The sequence below is a fragment of the Danio rerio genome, chromosome 20 (assembly GCF_052040795.2).
Source record: "Danio rerio strain M-AB ecotype USA chromosome 20, GRCz13ab, whole genome shotgun sequence".
NCBI classification, from domain to species: domain Eukaryota; kingdom Metazoa; phylum Chordata; class Actinopteri; order Cypriniformes; family Danionidae; genus Danio; species Danio rerio.
In genome coordinates, this window is record NC_141040.1 from 26,000,498 (window position 1) to 26,021,442 (window position 20,945).

At 35.3% G+C, this 20,945-nt stretch overlaps 1 protein-coding gene across 2 annotated transcripts in view; it reads left to right on the forward strand.

Annotated features, from left to right (window-relative positions):
- kdr (kinase insert domain receptor (a type III receptor tyrosine kinase)) overlaps nt 1-20,945 on the forward strand; it is a 56,655-nt gene that overhangs the window by 25,503 nt on the left and 10,207 nt on the right. For both annotated transcript variants that reach the window (XR_015517652.1, NM_001024653.2), the window contains 9 exon segments: nt 3,875-3,986; nt 7,242-7,350; nt 7,446-7,790; nt 10,024-10,170; nt 12,413-12,544; nt 19,283-19,389; nt 19,808-19,943; nt 20,427-20,531; nt 20,608-20,721. Coding sequence is in view for 1 of the 2 variants with exons in the window: in NM_001024653.2 (NP_001019824.2) it covers nt 3,875-3,986; nt 7,242-7,350; nt 7,446-7,790; nt 10,024-10,170; nt 12,413-12,544; nt 19,283-19,389; nt 19,808-19,943; nt 20,427-20,531; nt 20,608-20,721 (1,307 nt within the window). In the remaining variant the exon portion in view is untranslated.

Consider the following 20,945-nt stretch of genomic DNA (forward strand, 5'->3'; position numbering starts at 1 on the left):
TCTGCTTAAGTATGAATGAATATGTCATTAAATGCATTTAAAGTGCTACAATGCCCACATGACCCTTTTTTGAGGAAAATTAAAAAGAAACTCTAAAGAAATTTGAAGTAAACATTTCTAGCATATACATTTTTTTGTACTATTTTTGACACAATTGATATTATATAAAAAAGTAGTGTATTGAATATCAATATTTTGCAAGGTATTGGATTTAGGGTGCTTTCACACCTATGAATCGATTCAGTTGTTCCGAAACAGAGATTACAAATGTTACATTGTTGCTCTTTGGTCTTGGAGCGATTCGCTTTCTCACTGCAATCGAACCGCTCTAGGGTTCGTTTCAATCGAGCCGAGACCACCTCATTGAAGCGTTCTCGGAGCGATTACTTTGGCGCAAAACAGAGCGCGATTGCCCTGTTCACATATGCCAAACGAACCGCGCTAACTGGGCAAACGAGACACGTTCCGAAACAAAAGTGTAGATGTGAAAGCACCCTTAGAAATTCCAGTATAATGACAACACTACACTTTAGTTAATCACTCTGTCCAAATGAACATGTTTGTAGCTTCACTTTGGATAACAACTCACACTATAAAATAAATCATATTTTCAGATTTGAAGACATGCAGAAAATTACATTTACAAAAAACAAACAGAAACTGCAAATCAGGAGGAGATTGGAGGCTCAAGAGTTATGATATGACTCATAACAGACTAGTAAATGAGAAGTGGGTTCATTTATCAATGTTTTTTCCTTGTTGGTGTTACAAGTCACAAATTTTCACAATTTATTGTTAAAATTCTGTCCAATCAAAAACGCTTTATTTATTATTAAACCATTCATAATCATGTTATTAAGATAAGAGTAGATCACCTTTTGAAAGTGGGGGTATTTTAGCACAGTGAATTAGAATTATTATTTTTTTGGGTTGGGTTGGGTGGGGAGGTGGACTTCTTTGGGGCTAAGCCCCTTATCCCTTTCGACCCTAGCAATGCCCCTGAAATTGCCATCATCTAAACAAAGAGGTATTTAAATTTCTTATGATTTTAAAAGTAAGATGAAACAAAGAAAACCTGTTTCAGAACGGCTTAGGTCTAGCGACTAAGTTACCATGTTATTGTAACTGATTTTCAGAAACAGGATCTCCCTCATTTCAGGGTTAACATACTCTGAGTTTACACTTAACCTTGTTTCTGAAACAGCCATAGTTTGCTGTAGGATTTGTTGAGTTTGTTTAGCTCTCCATTTCAAGAGATGACAACTCTGTTAGCATATTTTTCCCTGGTGTTTAAGTCTTTCCCACTGTGCAGTTCAGTAGCATGTTGTGCTCTAATTGGGCATTCATCCTGAAACTGCTGCTGAGATTGAGCCAACCAGCCTGTTTTCTTCAGCAAGACTCTGTGAGCTCAGGTTTATGCTGATTTTCAGCCTCCATTCACAGAACGTCACTTTCAAGGATGTTGTGACCATGTAATGAACGTTGAGTCTTATCTCCAGATTGCACCTCCTCATCTACTTCCTCGGTCCTCATCACAACTTCCTGTTGTTCTAAAAACAGACGAGCATTCAAATCCGTGTCCTTGATCAGACATGGAAATAACACAAACTCTGTCTCTGTGTCCGGCTAACCAGAGTTCACCTTCATTCTCACCTTTGAGTACAGATTTTCTGCGTGCTTTTTTTGTGTTTACCATCTTTTTCCCCCCTCTTTCCCTTTTGCTCATCTCTGACCTACATGAGGTGCTTAAATGATGAACACAAGTTTGTTGACATTTATGATTATTGTGCTTGCTCATAAATCTTTGCATGGCAATCGGTTACAGGATATTTAAATTTAGATTGTTAATAATAGATGCATTGTTGTTGTTGATTCAGTCTGTTGTTTTCTGTTCCTCCTCAAGAAGGGGAGATAGATACAAGAGTTTATTTCTGTGTGCATGCTGTCTTTTGAGATGAATATGTATGTTAATATATTACCAGATAATATATTATTTATTAAATAATACATGCAATTTAATATTCATAGTATTGAATGTTGACATGGAGAATTTTTTTTACATGTAATGCTTTTTAAATTTTTCTGTATTATTAATACAAAAATAATAACAATAAAATGATGATGATAATAATAATAATAATAATAAATAATAATTATTATTGTTGATGTTAATATTATTATAGTTATTATTTAATTGTGTATTATTGTCACATTTTGATATAGTTATTATTATTGTACTGAAGAACAAAATGAATACATTATGTTTTTTTTAAATAGTAATAATAATAATAGCATAAATTCTGGAAGAAATTTTATATTACATTGTACTATATGAGCAATATCTACTATTGTTGTAAAACAACATAAAAATAAATTACTGGAAAATATAATAATAATAATAATAATAATAATAATAATAATAATAATTATTATTATTATTATTGTTTTTGTTGTTGTTGTTATCATTATTATTTAATTTTGCATTGTCACATTTAGATATAGTTATTATTATTGTACTAGAGAACAAAATGAATACATTATGTTTTTTAAAGAATAGTAAAAATAATAATAATAACGTAAATTCTGGAAGAAAATTTATATTACATTGTATTTTATATGCAATATCTATTATTGTTTTAAAACAGCATAAAAATAAATTACTTGAAAAATATAATAATAATAATAATAATAATTATTATTATTATTCTATTAATATTATTATTATTATTATTATTATTATTATTATTTATTGTTATTGTTGTATTAATTATTATCATTATTCTTTAATTTTGTATTATTGTCACATTTTGATATTGTAATTATCATAGTACTAAATAACAAAATGAATGCAATATGTTTTTAACAGTAATAATAATAATAATAATAATAATAATAATAATAATAATAAAATAATAACAACAATAATGATAGTAATAATATTTTTTATTATTATTACTACCATGATTTTGATTATTATTATTATTACTAATATTATTATTATTATCATTGTTATTATGATGATGATTATTATTATTATGTAATGATTATTATTATTATTGCTATGATTAGTATTATTATTATTATTAATAATAATATTATAATTATTATTATTATTTATTATTATTAATATTATTACTATTTTATTATGTATTATTGTCACATTTTGACATTGTTACTATTGTATTAAATAAAATGAATACAATATGTTTTAATAATAATATTAATAATAATATAATAAGAAAAATTTTATTTTACATCGTACTGTCGCCACTGCCTCGCATGGTTCAGGATTGGTAGAGCTACGCATCGATGAATTTGCTCTTCGGTGTTTGAACTCTCAGTAATGATTAAATCACACTGAACTGAGCTAAACTGAACTGAACTGAACTTAAACACTAAAACCTGAACCACACTGTTCCAGTTACTATGACCATTTATGTGAAGCTGCTTTGACACAATCTACATTGTAAAAGCGCTATACAAATAAAGCTGAATTGAATTGAATTGAATACTGTCTGTACAAATTGTATTGTTGTTATAGCACAATTTAATTCAAATTAACATTAATTATTTAATTATTAAATTAATTATTATAATAATAAATAATTATAATTATAATAATAATATACATAACATATAAATAGTATATAATAAATTAATTGTATATTACTATATAATATTTATGTATGGTATATGGTAATATACCACATATAAATAGTATATAGTCATATATAATAAATAAAAAATGCTATTATTATTAATATTATTATGAAAATTATTATTATTAGTATTTAACATAATTAATTATAATACAATTTATTTTTGAGTTTTTCAAAAATTGTCAAATTATCATATTGTTGTGTGTTATTTACAGACCAAAATCAGATACGAGGATGGCAAAGTGTGACAAATGGAGGGAGATGTCAAACAACACAGGAAAGAATCCCCTCATCAGCCAGACATCTGTTGATGAACGCACTCTCAAGGTAGATAACCTACTATTACTTTTGAACAAACATAGAGTTGTCACCATGGAAATAAACTGCTGGGTCCAAATATCTGAGACTGGCGTTCAAAATCCAATTTTAACTTGTTAATAAACTTAAAACAATGACGTGTTCGGATGTATCATTTATAAGAAATATTTAAGATTCTGGGTTGCTAATCAAATAAGCAAGTGTATCAGCTGCTTTGTACATACAGTCATATGATCTTGATTTTACTGAAGTTTAAAGGAATAGTTTACACAAAAATAAAAATTCTGTCTTCATTTGCTCACCCTTTGCTTGTTCCAAACCTGTTTGAGTTTCTTTCTTCTGTTGAACTTAAAACAAGACTTTTTGAAGAATGCTGGAAAGCAGTAGTCACTGACTTCTATAACATTTTCCCCTCATATGGCATGAGCTCTGTTGGTGTCATGTCTATGCTGTCGCAATATGCAAAAATGATGTATAGAAAACACATTTAGACACATAATTTAATCAGACTACAATGAGTACATGTAAACAGATCTGGCAATTGGATTCAATTCATTCATATTGACGAAAGTTGGTGCATGTAAATGTAGCTGGGATAACCTGGGAAAAGTCTGTAAAATAAGTGTTTTTCTGTAAACATTTAATGAAAAAATCTGTAGATTTATTATCTTTTGCACTTTATTTCAACAAAGAAATTTAACAGTATTATGTCTTTTGTTTGGCAGCCCTAGCTGCCAGTCACTTTTTGTACGAATTTTTTTTTTTTTTTTTACAGAGCAAGTAATTACACTTGATTACTTTAATTTTACATCGTTTTAAATGTACTTAAAAAAAAAACAAAAAAAAAAACAGGAAAAAACACTGTGTAAATAATACGACAAATTTATTGTATAATTTGCTGTAATTTGTCATTAATTATATAGTACGTAAAATAACAGTCAAGCTGTTAATTTACAAACATTGTTTGTAATTTTTACAGACTTTTGAATATAATTTAAAATAACAGAAAAAATACTCTATAAATAATACTGTAATTTCCCTGTATAATAAATAAAATTGTCTGTAATTTGTCTTTAATGATAAAGTACCTAAAATGAAAGTCACATTGTTCATTTGGAGAGATTGTTTGTCATTTTACGAAGTTTTGAATAAAATTTTAAATGACAAAAAAATTACTGTAAAAAATTTTACGATATTTTCTGTAAAATTAGTTTTTTTCTTTACAGTGTATGCTAAGATCATTTAAGTTTTTTTTTTTTTTTTGCATAAATATTAATTTCATTAGAATGAAATTCTATAGACAATTGTATAGAACACAAAAAAAATATGTTTTATAGAATTATCTGTTGTGTGTTGTCTTAGACCTGACTCATGGCCGAGAATTAGGTTTATTAAGTCTAAACTCCAAATTGTCCCTAGTGTATGTGTGTGAATGAGATTGTATGGATGTTTCCCAGTGATGGGTTGCAGCTGGAAGGGCATCCGCTGCGTAAAACATATGCTGGATAAGTTGGCGGTTCATTCCACTGTGGCGACCCAAGATTAATAAAGAGACCAAAAAGAAAATGAATGAAGGAATGAAGTCTAAACTCCCTGACCTCATCCCTCCTTTCTGCTTTATAAAAAAACAATCTATCAGGAGCCATTAGTCAAAAATAAGACCATATTGTTTAAACTTTAGACTTGCAAACTCACTGCAGCCTTCATGAAAGGCTGTTATTCCTGCCATAAAATGCATAAGTGGCGTGTGAGCTGCGCATATTTTTTTGACATGAATGTTTACAACTAGGATTCATACATGGAGCAGGAACGCGAGCAGCGTGTCAGCGCAAGCAGGAGAGGGGTGAGAGGCGTGCGGACATGCCATCTGCAAGCATGCGTCAGTTTGTTTTTGATTACATGGCTTTCACCAGCCTTGATTCGGTTTCAAACAGAGAATAAAGTCTTTATATAACGAAAAAAAGTCTTTAAAACTCTTTATTAAAGCAAAAAAAAAATTTCACTGAGATGATTTTTCTGCATGAGAAAATGGATGTGTGGCATGAGAGAGTTAGAATACTGTCAATTGCGTGACTCTCACGCCAAATGCGTGAGAGTTGGCAGCTATGTTAAAGTTATAATTTGCCTTCAATGGGTTATGATCACACTACCAATGCCTATTTCTCCAGCATTAACCTACAATCTAAATATACTGAAGTATGCACATGTGCCCCAAAGACTTCTGAAAATGATTGAAGTAGTCAGATTAAAGTGATTACACACACACACACACACATATATATATATATATATTTTTTTTTTGCGATTGGATTGGATTAGAAAAGGAAGAGCTCAATCTGATAGATTAAGGTATTTATATAAATGTTGTTTAATTGAACATTTCAATTGAACTGTAAATCTGATTACAAATGGATTATTTGGGTGCATGTAAACAGCCAATAGGGGTGTGAACCTACGCTGCTCTCACAGTTCGGTTTGGTTACAGTTATCATGCCATCGATTTGGGTTCAGTTTTTTGGTGCATCATGATGCATTGACAATGCTTTCATTTCCACAAGTATCGCTTTAACCACCGAGAGGAGAGGAAAATTGACCTTACAAATATGCCAATAATTCAAAGGTGCAATGTGAGAGAGATGGAGTTTTAAAGCATTCCTTTTCTCCCTAGCAGTGAAATGGCAGCTCCTGGCTTCTACTGTACTTCAATGTTAGTGAAAGAAAAATTGCAAGCAGTCAATTGTGCACAGTTGTCTGTTTTTAAATAGTTGGAGCATTTTATTTATTAACCCTCGCCAGCTTTGCCATAGTATTCTAGCATGACATATAGCGCATATGACAGAAATGATGGCAGTACGTAGTAACCGGTTATTTTGACACCCTTTATAGCCAGCGTTTATCAGTTACCAGCATTTTTAGATATATCATTTTGTGTTCAAAAAAGAAAGAAACTAATAAACTTGGATCCCCATGTTGATTAAATTGGTGATTATTTTACTTTTTGGGTAAACTATTCTTTTAACATATTAACTGAATCAGCGAATGTCATCCTAGATCATCATTTTACGGTATTTATCTCATTAAATCAAAGTGGATAAACCAGATTCAAAGACTTTCTTGAAATTCATGTACTTTTTTTATCCTAACATTTAATTTTGAAAATGCAAAAGATGAGCTTTTTAATTTATGCACCAAGTTTCTGTATTGAGGGTTAATCTTGATAAATCTGGTAAAAATGCATTTTATACACAATGTGCCTTTCTGCAGACCATCAGCACTCTGAAGATCCAGAAAGCAGTGGATCATGCCCTATACAGGTGCATCGCTACCAATAAGATGGGTCAAGATCAGCGAGTCATTGTGTTTCAAGTAACTCGTAAGTGCCTCCAAACCTATGACAATCCCAAATTAAATTGGATTTAAGTAAAGATATAATCAAGTTCAACCTTCATATATTTGTCTTATTCACAGGTTTTCTCAACCTAAGCGTCCTCCCCTCCAGCAGCCCTATTGAAGGACAGGATGTTATAATGCGTTGTGTAGCAGACCGGCTGCTGTACTATAACTTGCGCTGGTATCGGGTAGCAAATGTAGCCAACCATGATCCACCTCCAGCAGCTGTGCCGTGTGATACTCTCACACTGTCACACTTACACCAGCCCAACGTCACTGTTTCAGGCCTGCAGGGGACCAATGTCACACTGGACATGCCCATACCCAATGCCACAATGATGGACCAAGGCTTGTACGCTTGCCAGGTGGAGATTGTGGGCACCAATGAGAAAACCTGCTTACTTCACAATCTCAGACTCAGAGGTAGGTCCTTAGTTTACATTGAGTGGAAACCTGTTTGAAAACAGTCATTATTTTTAGTATTTCAATTGTTGGAGATGCTAAAGTGTGGTATGTGTGGTGGATACACTAGGGTATGGCTAATTTCAGACTTGACTGTAATTATCTCAGTGTGCTTTCACATCTGTTGTTCAATTCATTTGGTCCAGCCCAAGGGCAACATTGTCGCAATTTTCTGCCATTTTGGGTCCTTTTCACACCACACTGATTGCTTTGGTCCGAACCAGTTGAAAAGAACCAAAATGCAGTCATGTGATAAAATCCACATCACTTATTGGCCAGATGTTATTGAACGTATTTCCTTAACTGGTTTTCGATTTGTCAAAATTAACATGTGGGGAAAAGCCAATGGAATTACCGCAATTAAATAAACTGACATAAAATGTCGCTTTTTACTATGAAGAGACGACTGCACTGGCTGATTGTATCCCTGGTCATAGTGTACTATATAGTTAGCATACATCACTTTGGACAAACTACACATTTTCTACTATACATCGGACTACAGCAGCTGTATTAATCCAAAAAGGCGCAGTACTTTTTGCGGTTGGGTCTGTTCTAGTTCGGATCATGTTTTCTCCACAAACAAACCACTCCGGGGTTTGTTTGAAAGCATATCGAGACCACCTCTTTAAGGAGGTCTCGGTATGCTTTTTTGGTCCTCTTTTGGAGCACACTTCAGTCCGATTGCTACATTAACACCTGCCCAAATGAACTGCACCAAGATTCAACTGAACTAAATAAGGCAAGTGTGAAAACACCCTCATACTAACTTTTAATTTTGGAAATGTTTCATTCGCATTTGTGTCATCTTGCATTGGTAACAAGTATCACATGGTTTCGAAAGATTTTACTGTTGTATTTCTCACAAACATTACATGAGATCTGCTTCTTTCAAGTCTGTCCATGTGCTTTTTATCTGATGCAGCCAAGGCAGAGATTGAGGCACACTCTGAAAGGCACGTGGGAACGGTGGGCCGGGAAAACTTGCATTAAAGGCACAGGCCACTAAAACAGCTACAGTGTGTTCAGAGCAGAAAATCCCAATATTCTGAAAGCTATAATAAATAATCTGATGGGTGTTTTGAGCTGAAACTTTACAGACACATTCTGGAGACACAAAAGACTTCTCTTAACCCTTGAAAAAGGGGTAAAATAGGTGTTTTATAAAGATTAAGTAAATTACTTTAATTACTTACTCAAGTAACTTACTTTTGGGGTGCTTTCACACCTGTGAATCGATTCAGTTGTTCCGAAACAGGGATTAAAATTGTTACATTGTTGCTCTTTGTTCTTGGTGCGGTTCGCTTTCACATGGCAAAGTTTCTAAATGGACCAAAAGAGCTAAAACAAGTCACGTGTGAGTAAACTCTACTCTCATTGGTCAGAGTTTCATGGTTAATTTTTGTCCCGCTCAGCTGTCTGGGCGATGGTAGTGGTTTGGTAGTGTTTGACAAGATGCGCGCGACTTGTCTGAAGAGCGAGGAGGGATGCAGTGGGGAGGGGTGAGACTAGGGATGTCTATTGAATGACCTCCCGGCTCCCGCCCTACTCATAATTCTCTTTTATATAGACGTATGCCTATTACAAATACATAAAACACTGTGATATAACCGGGCTAGGATCGTATCGCTTTCTCATTACAATCGATCCGCTCCAGTGTTCGTATCAATCGAGCTGAGACCACCTCATTCAAGCAATCTCGGATCTGAGAGCGATTTGTGTTTTCACATATGCCAAACGAACCGCGCTAACTGGGCAAACGAGACAGGTTCCGAAACAAAAGTCTAGGTGTGAACACACCCTTAGTCAGAGCCTGCTGTACTTTAACTTGTGCTGCTATTGGTAGTTAGTAAAGTAGCTATTTGCTTTTGACAGGGTATGCCTGTCAAGTCACAAATGTAATTTGATACAGACACCAAAATCTTACATCTCATCATAACCAGTGATTAATATAATAGATCAGGAATCTAAATGTAAAATTATTCATCACAAAATGAAAGTGTTTTTAATTTCATTTTATTGAAATAAAATTGAGTAGTTATTAGTCTAATTAGTCATTAGCAGTTTAAACATTACCCTGCAGCCCTATAGTGGTGCACAAACCATACATGTAATAGAATTACCTTGCTTAGTTTGCTAATGTTCAGGTTTGATATATTTAGTCGGTTTCTAATTAGTTTTTATGTTTTTGCAGCTCTTGAGATGTCCAGAATTGTGACTAATCTGACGGACCAGAGAGTGAACGTAAGCGACTCCACCACTCTAGTGTGTGAAGTGTCCGGCACACCGACCCCTACTATAGTCTGGACTAAAGACAACCAGACTGTTATGGAGGGTTCAGGTGAGATCAAGAAAACATCTGTAGAAGTGTAAAGAAGCAACAACAATAACACCTCTCTTCAGATCCTCAGTGACAGCTCCATTAAGGCTGGAATAAACTACACAGGTTTCTGAAGTATAGACAAGTAGTGCTGTTTAAAGGGGTGGTCCAGAGTGTGTTTTTAAGGCTTGGTTGTATGTATAAGATGCAAAGCAATGTGTGATCATGCTTCATTTGTAAAAAAAATCACATAATTTTTTAAAATAAATTTTACTTTGATTATATACAGCTACTCAGCTAACATGAAAACCATTCTCATATTTCCTAGTTCTTCTGAAAGGCCGGCCCTCAGGAGGCTCTGATTAGTCAGCTAACATAATGTTCTATGATTCAGGCATCAGCTCCAGGAAAAGCGTCACGCCCCTACAAGCACACGCTTTTGCATTGTGTAAACACTATCAGCCAGAGTATCAGTTTGTGCCTGAATCAAACAGAAAATCACATAGAGGACAGAGCTGAACCTCACGCCTGCTCTCTAAAATAAAATTTGACACGTGTCTTTCACATATATTTGGGTTCTAAGCATGTGTAAGTAATATGAAACGTTCACATATCTTTTGCAAGTTTGTTATTTGAGATGTAATGCACGGAAAGCAGCTGCATAGAGAGACACTGCAGTGCTGCTGAAGATTGTGGGTGTTTTTACCGGTTTGGCAGATAAATATGAATTTGTAGCTAAATTGTTAACAGTGCCAAACAGCATTTCCCGTTGTTTACATCCTTGTTTACATCCTCGCTACAACACACCAATAATGCTAGAAACTGCATGTCATAGGTCAATTTTAACAAATAGAAATACTTACAAGTTGTGTCTCACAATCCACAGCTTCGTCGGTTGAAGGAGTTTTTAGCTGAATCCAGCACTGAAATGGGAGAGATTCTGGAAGCTGTCCTTTGTCAAATGCTATCTATCTATTTTTTTATAATTGCTGGAACATAATTAAAATTAAATTGTAAGCAGAAACAAAACAAGCTCTGTGGAAATAGCAGCATTTGGACACCATTTTAGCTTTCTCTGCTATTACATTACATCGCCTCTGGCCATGCCCCTTTGCTGCACGGGGTGTATGCGTGTAATGAATGGGCACAATCTGAAGCGTTTGTGATCTCACTAGCCTGGATGTTGATTTTTGTAGTCCCCAAACTTTGTTCGCTGTTGGCTTCGCTAAGCTAAATCTGTATAAGCCAATGTTTCCCTTTGCATTTAACTTTGAGCATTTTACATTCAGAGATGTTGTTTATGTTCACGCAGCTACATTACACACCAACTAAAGCTTAAAATATGATATCGTAGTGGACCACCCCTTTAAATTTACTAAAACTAATTATAGTAAACTTAGTTTTACTTGAGCAGTTAAACAACTTTTTTGTTTAAACAACTAACTTAAAAAACAAACTAAAGTCAAATAAAAATACCAAAATAAAAGATCATTAAAAATAATAATATACAACGTACTACCAACATTGCTGATGAGTGAACATTATTTGCTAAACAGTTCATCTGCAGACTAACTGTCTTAGATACATATTTAATGATAGACGCATATACAGATTATTTTTTTTTGCTTCATAAAATGAATGGATACAGTACTTTTAGAGGTTTAATTGTGTGTTTTTGTTTAATTGTGTGTAAAGAACATGTATTTCTGTATTTGTTTAAATTTGTATAGGTTGTTTCAGTACCAAAAATTATTTTTAACTATTTTTATGAGTTTACTCCTTCATTGCTAATTAAATAATACAATAATTATTCTGATTTATATATATATATATATATATATATATATATATATATATATATATATATATATATATATATATATATATATATATATATATATATATATATATATATATATATATATATATATATATATATATATATATATATATATATATATATATATATATATATATATATATAATACTGTTTTTTATCTGTTAAAATTATTTTGCAACACAGGTTACTCTTCCTCTGTCTTAGAAAGTGAATTATGTACAAAAGTGTATGATGAATAGTTTCTTTTACTTTGCTGCACTGCTGGAGGTGAATCTGTTTTTTTTTTTTGGAATAATTCTTTTTGTTTGTATACTTCTAAAATGACTTAAGTCAGTTTAAACAAGTGTATCTTTTGATATAGTGAGTTTAATTGTTTTTCTACAATAAACAGTAATGCTCATGTTGATGCTTTTCTGTTGTCAGGTGTAATTCTGAAACGCTCAAATCGTGTCTTGACCATCCAGAGGGTGAAAAAAGAGGACAGTGGTCTGTACATTTGTACAGCATGCAACCAGCAGGGCTGTGAATCCAGTGAGGCTCGTATCTCTGTGGACGGTGAGTGTGTGTTTAAGCAGTACTGCTTGATATATCTTTAAAAAGATTATCACAATTTGTAATAGCTGGTTTATGTTTCATTACATTTCTTCCTGTGATCACAACATCAGAATGTTCCTCAACCGTTGTACCAGCTTTCACACATTTCTTTCATGATATTTCTGAAATTACTCTCATTTGGGTAACGCTTTCTTTTACAACCCACAAAGTACCACGTAAGTACAGTGAAATAGCATTGTACTTTGCTGTACATATAGTATAAGTATAAAGAACATATGTGTAGGCAAAAGGGAACAAACTGTAATGCTTGGGTAGTAAGAGGTTAACAATCAGAAATGCATTACGCAAAGTATTGTGAAAGTATATGGAAATGAAATTATGAAACCATATTGTATACTGTATGTATTTTAAATCTGCAATTCAATATAAAAATATATTTCCATACACTACTTACCTTATGAAAGTGTAGTTGTCGGTCTCACCACCACCAGCAGTGTCTCAACATCACTTGCAACATATAGGCTAACTCTGCATGATGTACAGTAGGCCTACTGTCAGGGTTCAATGCAGATTAAAACAGGCTGGCACCTTTACTGCTGTTTGTTTGGTGTGGAAGGGACCAACTGTTGCATTTGAGTGAATGTATAGCTGATTTTTTTATAGAAAAATGTAGTGTGTAATTCTTCAATTAATTAAAGCCGCTGCTGTAGTTTTCTCTGTTCTTACTGTTCAAATATGCACTTATGCATTGAAGTTCAGCTCCTTCCCTCTTTGTTCCCTGTAGTTAAAGGGTAATTACAGTATTTCTTCCCCCCTTGTTCCCTGTGGTTAAAAGGTAAAAACAGCAATTGTAGGTTGTAAATTAAAGTGAAGAATTGCTCCCCCCTTGTTCCCTGTAGTTAAATGGTAAATACAGAATTTGCAGGTGGTAAATTAAAGTGAAGCATTGTTCCCATCTTGTTCCTTGTAGTTAAAATGTAATTACATCATGGTAAGGTCTTGAAGGTAGTGAAATAAATATACAAAAACACAATATATTTCTTTATTTTGTAACCTTTATTTTAATAAAAAGGCATTTTAAAACACTTAATCTTAATCAAACATTGTCTTGAGTATCATTGCCTGTAATCAAACAACAAAACAACACATTATTTCCTTCCCACTTTTTTTTTTTTGGCATCTCTTGCTTGGTTTCTTTTTTTCTGCTCTTCTTCTTCTTAACTTCCACTGAGGACTCTGATGAGTACCGATGAGTAGCTGATGGAATCCCATGGGTCTTGCTGCTCTGCATTTTATATAAAAAATACGAACAGACATAAAGGTTTTTAGCAAGCTATACATGTTCCTTTTGCTGTTTAATATGCGTGTGTGTTGGTTGTCCAACAATTTCACATTTAGAGATACCATATGGATACTATACATTACTATCAACCAAAACCATAGATATATACACTAGATGTCGCCTGGCCTATTGTTGTCTATTGGACGGAATGCGTCAATAGCGCCGCCATCTTGCTACAGGGTAGCGCTCCTTTGAAATGAATGCGGGACCAAGGTACAGTGGAGGACTGTGGCCATCCAAAGCCAGAGATATACACATATACACATATATCTAGGATCGGGAGTTTTCCTGGATGTTAGTATGTAATTTTTTTTTTCTAATTACGAAAATTATAATTTTACATCACTTTTCTACACTGATGGATCAGTGACCGCACGGGCATTCCTGACAAAAAGCTTGTGTTTGTGTGGACAGAAATGTACTATCCTTCCTCCCTGTTAAATTTGATCTAATCCTGTCCTGCAACACATCTCCTCTCCTGCTTTCACTCCTTATACTGACGGAGGGAGCGATTCGTTTGTGAATGAATCCCCCGAACGACTCGTTCACTAACGTTAGCCGACAATAATACAAGTTTCTGGCAGCGCAGCATCTGGTTGTCATATTTCTTTTGCATTGTTTGCTGATTTTATTCAACAAAACTAGCATAAGCCGAGTGTTTAGTGCGAGTTGGTGCTGCTTTGCCGTATGGTGAATGCACCCATAGGCAGCGCTGAAGTCCCGCATCTTCACGTAATAACACTGTCTTGACTAGTGCGGTTGAATGACTCTTGTCCTGGGAGCACTGTACCAATGTGGCGGCGCTATTGACGCATGCTCAGGGTCCCTATGCGATATCTAGAGTATATATCTATGAACCAAAACTACTATCATCAGATCATATGGGAGATTGTAATAATTTATAGTAATAATAATTAAAGCGAAATGAGAAAAAGTTTAAGTATAAGTGCAGGCATTACAAACTTTGAATTAAAGTATTTGCAGTTTTATATATCAAATTCTGTGTCACTTGGAAATAGTAAGTATATTACAGGTACTTTGCATGTTGCATATCTAGTTGTTACCCCCTTATTACCCAAGCATTACAGTTTGTTCCCTTATACCTACACATACGTTCTCGTTCTTTATACTTATACTATACATACAGAAAAGTACACCGTTATTTCACTGTACTTACGCGACACTTTGCGGGTTGTAAAAGAAAGCATTACCCAAAATTGTAGGCATCCAATGACTTGTAGGCCTTTAACTTCTCTCTTGTAAAATCACTTGGAGTTTCAATGAGATTGTATATTTGGGGCTGGATGCTTGGCCATTTCTTCTTATCCAATATACATTGGGAGGGTGATATTACAAATGGACCTGTCAGATGAACGCCGCTCACTTTAACTTTAATTTTGCAGAATAACTGGGTGAGAATCTGTTATAATATGCTGAAAGCATTATGTAAATAATATACTGTATATAATAAGTAATCAATACAACTTATCTTTAATACAACAACAAACTCTGTACATCATCGGATGTCATTCCCTCGCTGTAAATGCTAGCGCTCTCAGTTTTTTTTTCTGCAACCTCAATGCATGAGCATTTTGAATGTTTATGAACTGGTACAGTAATCCACCTATAATTCATTTTATTAATAATTGATTAATAAAAGTTTAAAAGATTAGGGATTAGAAATCTTTTATGACATTTTTCATTGTCTTCACTTCTAATTAATTAAATGTACACATGCTGAATAAAAGAATTGTTAAACAATTATTTTATTTAAAAACTAATTCAAATAAAAAACAATAATAATAAGTTATTTTACTTTCTTTTTTATTGTAACATTTATATATAAATATATATATATATATATATATATATATATAGTTGAAGTCAGAATTATAATGTTTAATGTTTAACAGAGCAAGGACATTTTCAAATTTTCACAGTATGTCTGATAATATTTTTCTTCTGGAGAAAGTCTTTTTTTGTTTTAACATCATTTTAAAGACAAAAGTCGTTAACCTAATTAACCTAGTTAAGCCTTTGAATGTCACTTTAAGCCAGGGGTCTCAAACTCAATTTACCTGGGGGCCGCAGGAGGCAAAGTCTGGGTGAGGCTGGGCAGCATAAGGGATTTCACAAAAAAAAAAGTCCTCAAATGTCATTATTAACAGTTTTAATTATTTCTTCTGGACATGAAGTGTCCTGAACATTAATAGAACATTGAGTGAAGATTATGAACAGTTCTTCTGAACATGGCATCTTTTGCCTACTCCTTGCTGCCAGAGACTTCACAGCGCTTCATCTCACAAATCTGAACCACATTTGGCTTTAGAGCGGAAGCAGTTGAGACCCTCAGTATGGCTTGAAGATGATCATCATTAAGTCTAGACCTGTACTTTGACTTATTGAAGTTCAAGGTGGAGAATAACTTCTCACACAGAAAAAAGTGGGGGAACTCACTCAAAACTTCCATTCCCTCACCTAAAAAAAGGCGTATATATGTATAAATAAAACACCCCCACCCCACTCCAGTCACATCAGTCTGTACCAGTCTGTATCTCTCTATAATATATATAAGATGCAGGCTGTAGCTAGGTAGGTGGCAGGCTGCAGATAGGTAGCTAAGTGGCAGGCAGGGGCGGGAACAGCTTACCTTGGTTCTGGCCGGCGCGAGTTCCCTCCTAACACTTCCCGCCCGTCACAGCGTCTAACAAAGGGGCGGGGTGCGTGGTAACGTCACCGTCATCCCCGCCCCTTTGTTAACATGGCAGGCGGGGAATGCCAGTGACCGCTGTGTATGGATAGAATCAGCGGAGCGGGGAGCGCTCTCTCTCCCCGCTCCGCTGATTCTGTCAGTGTGCAGCGGTCGGCGCGGGCCACAAAATATTGCACTGAGGGCCGCAAATGGCCCGCGGGCCGCGAGTTTGAGACCCCTGCTTTAAGCTGTATAGAAGTGTCTTGAAAAATATATATTCAAACATTATTTACTGTCATCATGGCAAAGGTATATAAATCAGTTATTAGAAATGAGTTATTTAAACTATTTTGTTTAGAAATGTGTTGAAAAAAAACTTCTCTCTGTTTAACTGAAATTGGGGAAAAATAAACAGGGGGGCTAATAATTCAGGAGGGCCAATAATTCTGACTTCAAGTGTATATAATATTTCTTTTTAACTGTAAAATCATAATAATTTACAGTGTGATATTAATGTTTCTTGAGTAAGAGCATGTAGATTTGTAGTAGTTTTATCAGTAAATGTAAAAGATCACGTAGTAGTTTCACTAAAGGATCCTATTTTAAGAGGAGACGCTCTCTATCAATGGGTGTGAGGCGAGCTCAGACTTCCACTGGCTTTTATCCTCAGCGAGATTTTGTTTTAATCAAGGCCTTGTGGCAAAAATAGCTCTCTTTTCAGTCAGTCAGGAAGAGGGCTCTGTTATTGCACATCCTTTCGGGAGTGCTAAAAAGAAAACAAAGAAAAATCCCAGAATACAAAGATGAGAGCGGCGTTCCAACCTCTCTCGCTCTCTCTCTCTCTCTCTCTCTCCTCTCTCTCTCTGTCACATATTTTCCTTCATGACTTACAACTTGATATGTTTCCGTCTCTTTCTCACATTTAGAAAGGACTGGACGAGCATAGGCACACAAATAACAGAGACTGAGTGTGTACGTGACTCTTCCCTCGATTTTACTGTTTCTACATCACTTCGACTACTGAAAAAAATAATAGTGAGGAACAGAGAAATGAATTGGAACATCTGGCATGTAGTGTTTTGCTGACTGGTGGCATGTTCTGATACAGAAAAGAAAATATGCAAAAGAAAAGGAAAAATGTCATGTTGGTTAACCCTGGTTGACTTTGTCCTTGGCTTCATGTTGCTGTAGAGTATACTCTTTGTAGGCTTATTTTGATTAGATATAATGTCAGGGCAGCAAACAATTCATATCTATCTATCTATCTATCTATCTATCTATCTATCTGTCTGTCTGTCTGTCTGTCTGTCTGTCTGTCTGTCTGTCTGTCTGTCTGTCTGTCTGTCTGTCTGTCTGTCTTTCTGATTTATCTGTCTATCTATCTGTCTGTCTGTCTGTCTGTCTGTCTGTCTGTCTGTCTGTCTATTTGTGTCAGCATATCTGTTTTTTCTTCTGTCCTTCCCTCCCTCCCTCCGTCCGTCCCTCCCTCCCTCCCTTTGTCCCTCCATCCGTCCATCTGTCTGTCATATTTGTGTCTGCATGTCTGTTTTTTCTTCTATATGTCTGTTTATCATCTGTCCACCTGTTTATTGATCTGTCTCTCTCTCTGTCTCTGTTTATTAGTCTGTCTGTCTGCCTATTGGTCTGTCTGTATATCGGTCTGTCCAACTGTCTGCCTGTTTATTGGTCTGTCTTTCAGTCTCTTTATCTTTCTGTCTGTTTATTGGTCTCTTTTTCTGTCCTTTGGTCTGTCTGAATACTGATCTGTCCATTTGTCTGTATCTCTGTTTTTCATCTGTCTATCTTTCTGTCTATTGGTCTGTATTTCTGTTTGTTTTTCATCTGTCTATCTATCATCTGTCTATCTGTTTATTGTAAATCGGTATGTCTGTCTGTCTGCCCATCTGTCATCTATCTTCTGTCTGTCTGTCTGTCTGCCTGCCTGTCTGTCTGTCTGCCTGCCTGTCTGTCTGTCTGTCTGCCTGTCTGTCTGTCTGTCTGTCTGCCTGCCTGTCTGTCTGTCTGTCTGCCTGCCTGTCTGTCTGTCTGTCTGTCTGTCTGTCTGCCTGCCTGCCTGTCTGTCTGTCTGTCTGCTTATTTGTGTGTCAGCATGTCTGTTTTTCTTCTATATGTCTGTTTGTCATCTGTCTGTCTGTTTATTGCCCTGACTTTCTGTTTGTTTATCATCTGTCTGTCTGTTAATTGGTTTGTCTGGATATTAGTCTGTCCAACTGTCTGTTTATTAGTTTGTCTTTCTGTAAATTGTTCTGTCTTTCTATTTATTGGTCTATCTTTCAGTCTTTTGGTCTGTCTGTATATCGGTCTCTCCAACTGTCTGTTTATTGATCTGGCTTTCTGTCTGTCTATCAGTCTGTCCAACTGTCTGTTTATTGGTCTGTCTATATATTGTTATGTCAGTCTGTCTGCCTATCTATCATTTAACCTCTGTCTGTCTGTTTGTCTGTCTGTCTCTGCCTGTTTATTTGCCTGTCTTTCTGTCTGTCTGCTTATTTGTGTGTCAACATGTCTGTTTTTTTCTATATGTCTTTTTATCATCTGTCTGTCTTTCTGTCTGTCTATCACTCTGTTTAATGGTCTGGTTGTTTATTGTCTTTCTGCTTATTTTTTTTAATTTATTTGTGTTTAAGCATAAAAATATCTCAAATTTTTGCATTTCTGATCAATTACATACTCCATCCCACAGGTGCAGAAGAAAAGATGAATGTTGAGCTGATCATGCCTATTGGTGCCGTGGTCATTGCCATGTTCCTCTGGCTCCTCATCGTCTTCGTCATCCGCAACAGGAAGCGGGTAACATTCCACCTCTTTCCCTTTTCCTCTGTTTTCCTTCTCTCTCTCTCTCTCTCTAACTGACCTGCACAGGCACATACACTCAGAATCATCTGATCTGACCACCCAGACTTTGCTTACGCTGTCTCTATTGTACACCCGTCCCACATTCTGCTGCGGTGTGTCACGTACACCCGTCAGTCGTGGGCCTCCGTCCTGCTGTACCCTGGCTATAAATCTGCCTCTGAGCCTGATAGTGGCTTCCAGTAACTCATTAGTGGGTGTCTTTATAATGAGGGCTTGATTGTGAGAGGCTCAAGCTGGACAAAACCGGTGGTCTTGTGCAGTTAGTCATTCTCTTTCTCTCCTTTTGACCCTCATTGACCCTCATTTGTCATAAACTCACTCTTTCTATGCCTTCTTCTTCTTTCCCTCACAGCCTAATGATGGAGATCTGAAAACTGGCTACCTGTCAATTATTCTGGACTCAGATGATATGCCAATGGACGAGCACTGCGAGAGACTGACCTATGATGCAAGCAAGTGGGAATTCCCACGAGATAGACTGAAGCTGGGTGAGACTTGGCTAAATATTAAAAATGAAATAAAAAGCAATCATAAAAATACCACAAGATGTCAACAGACCAGGACTGTTCCAGCTTTCTAGTTCATTCAATATAAGAAAGACAAAATCTTTTTTTTATTTTTTATTTAAAAGTAACACCCTGTCTTGTTTTAGAGAGTTAACTTACTCATTACAATCTTTAATGTTAGCTACATTTAAGTCTAGCTGCGTCCCAAATCGCATACTTATGCACTATTCTACGCCATTATGTAGTATGAACAGTGTAAGTAGTGCATTTACACTGAAAACTCGATGCACTCATTCAGCCAGTAAAATGAAGTGTGTGATGATGGACACTTCACGCACTCAACGACCGCAGGTTTGCTCACGTAGCGGAAGGGGCGGAGCTATCGGGTGCACATGTTGAATAACTTTATTTATTTTGGATGGTGAAAACAAAATTTCTAAAAAATTATAATGTCATGATTTCCAGGAGAGCCACTGGGCAGAGGGGCATTTGGTCAAGTTGTGGAGGCGACTGCATATGGCATCGAGAAGGCCACCACCTGCACCACAGTAGCAGTGAAGATGCTCAAGGGTACGAGGCATCTGTTCACAGACTTCAAAACCTGTCATAGTGCACAACTGACAGCACTTTTCTCAATCTCCAACAGAGGGTGCTACCTCCAGTGAGTACCGCGCTCTGATGTCTGAGCTGAAGATCCTCATCCATATAGGTCACCATCTCAATGTGGTCAACCTTCTAGGGGCCTGCACCAAACAAGGAGGTGAGTTCTGTTTTTTGAAGTCACAATCAAATCAAAATTAAATGGAATATTGTCTTATATGTTTTATAAAACATATGTGCATGTCTTTTTTTAGTTCATGTTCCCTCATAATCTTTCAATATAAAGTTTCCCCTCCTTCTTGCAATGACATTTCTCTTATAGTGATTGTTGCGTTCGTAAAGATGACACGAAATGTCATAGAACTTTTATACTTTTATTGGTGT